The sequence below is a fragment of the Phytophthora parasitica genome (assembly GCF_000247585.1).
Source record: "Phytophthora parasitica INRA-310 unplaced genomic scaffold supercont2.45, whole genome shotgun sequence".
NCBI lineage: Eukaryota > Oomycota > Peronosporomycetes > Peronosporales > Peronosporaceae > Phytophthora > Phytophthora nicotianae.
The window spans coordinates 170,591-172,205 of NW_008649031.1; the positions used below are offsets into that span (position 1 = coordinate 170,591).

At 51.6% G+C, this 1,615-nt stretch overlaps 2 protein-coding genes across 2 annotated transcripts; both read right to left on the bottom strand.

Annotated features, from left to right (window-relative positions):
* Positions 1-154: 154 nt before the first annotated feature.
* Positions 155-997, bottom strand: PPTG_23636 (hypothetical protein; the record flags this gene model as incomplete). The annotated part of the gene is made up of 3 exons (XM_008912245.1): positions 155-505; positions 630-894; positions 936-997. 3 exons carry the CDS (start codon positions 995-997, stop codon positions 155-157), a joined length of 678 nt encoding a protein of 225 aa, XP_008910493.1.
* Positions 998-1,133: 136 nt separating this feature from the next.
* On the bottom strand, positions 1,134-1,391 carry PPTG_23637 (hypothetical protein; the record flags this gene model as incomplete). The annotated part of the gene is made up of 1 exon (XM_008912246.1): positions 1,134-1,391. One exon carries the CDS (start codon positions 1,389-1,391, stop codon positions 1,134-1,136), a length of 258 nt encoding a protein of 85 aa, XP_008910494.1.
* Positions 1,392-1,615: the final 224 nt, after the last annotated feature.

The window sequence follows — 1,615 nt, forward strand, 5'->3', positions numbered from 1 at the left end:
CAAAATACGATTGTTACCTATTTCCATCTCCATAGACAATAAGTAGCGGCGAGGAACTCCAAGGACTGGCAAATAAATAAAGTGAAGTACCAAGATCAACAAATAAATAACTAGTAGGTTCACCGAGTGAGGTCGTGTTCGCAGCGTATGAAACCTAGATCACTTCATCAACCGTCGGGACGTCCCAGTACTTGCTGTTCACCTTCAAAAACAACAGCATCTCCAGCATCTGCGGTGACAAACGGTTCCTCTCGTACCGGAGCACCATTCGCGCCATGCTGAACAGCCGTTCAGCTGCATTGGACGTCGACGGGATGGCATCCAGCTGGACGTACGCGCTCGTGTCATCTTGAACCTTCCTGCGCTTCAAAATCCTGTCCGCAAACCCCATTTTGGTTGTCTCCGCGGTCGCAGCTATGGTGGTCTGTCGTTCAAACGGTCTTAGCGCAGCCTTTTCACCTAGCGAAAGCTGCTTCGTTTGTCCCATAGGATCTTGATCACGGCGCTCTCAAACTCGGGAGCAGCGACGATGTCAGCGTTCGGGGCTGCAAAAAATATTAGTAAAATGAGCAAACCACCAAATGTAGTAAACTCACACCCAAAAAATAGCGATGGAAGCTTGGTATTACCTCTAGCAGCCCGTCAAGTAGGTCGCGCACATCCAACAGGTTAAGCTCCACGGATTGAAATTTCATCGAAACCGACTCGACATCTGCCAACTCGAGCAATAGCGCTTTCAATCGCCGGTTCGCGGCAGGAGATGGCATCAACTCGGCGAGGTCTTCGTCATCAGCGCTGATAAACTCGCGCAGATCGAAGTAGCGTGCAAGCAGAGCGTAGGTCGATCCCCACCTCGTCTCCTGGCGCAGCTTTGACCTGAGAGACGTCTTCAAACTTCATATATAAGTAGTATATAAAAATAAACAAATGCTTACCGCAGCTTGGCTGCCTGAGTCAATGTCCGAAGGCGCTTCATGGGAGACTGGACTTGCTCCATATTGGCTTCATGCGGCTCGAGCAGTGTCCGAACTGCGAGGTTCAGCCGGTGGCTGGCACAGCCGACCAGGTGGATGCCCATGAGCCGAGCGAGGCGCTTGTTCACTGCACAATTGTTCCCGACCAAAAAGATGCAGTTAGATAGTTCCTTCCCAAAAAAGGTAGAAAAGCAGCCAGCGCAGCCATGTGCGTCTCGGCGTCGAATCGACCAGCAGAGTCGACGACAATCGGTGCCAGAGAAAGCAGAGGGTACTGCGGACCCGAGGTGTCTCGTAGCACGCGAAGACACCTAGGTAGTGCTCCGTCCCATGGGACCACCAGTCCAGCAGCAGCCCGAACTTGTCAGGCATCTCGTCGCCGATCTTCTTCTCCACCGCCTTGGTGACGTTCTCCATGTTGGCCCGCAGTGTGTTGCGACACACCGGGGGTAACTTGGTGTATGTAACACAAAGTACCCAAAGTGTTAGAAATTAGCGATAAATAGATTTTTTAACCAATACGAAACTTCGCGTGGATTCCAATTCAACAAATGAAAGAGGGAGGTTTCCGCTGATAACCCACTCAAGCCAGGCATACCGGTTGGATGCCTTCTGGCGAACCCACGGTAGCAACGACCCCG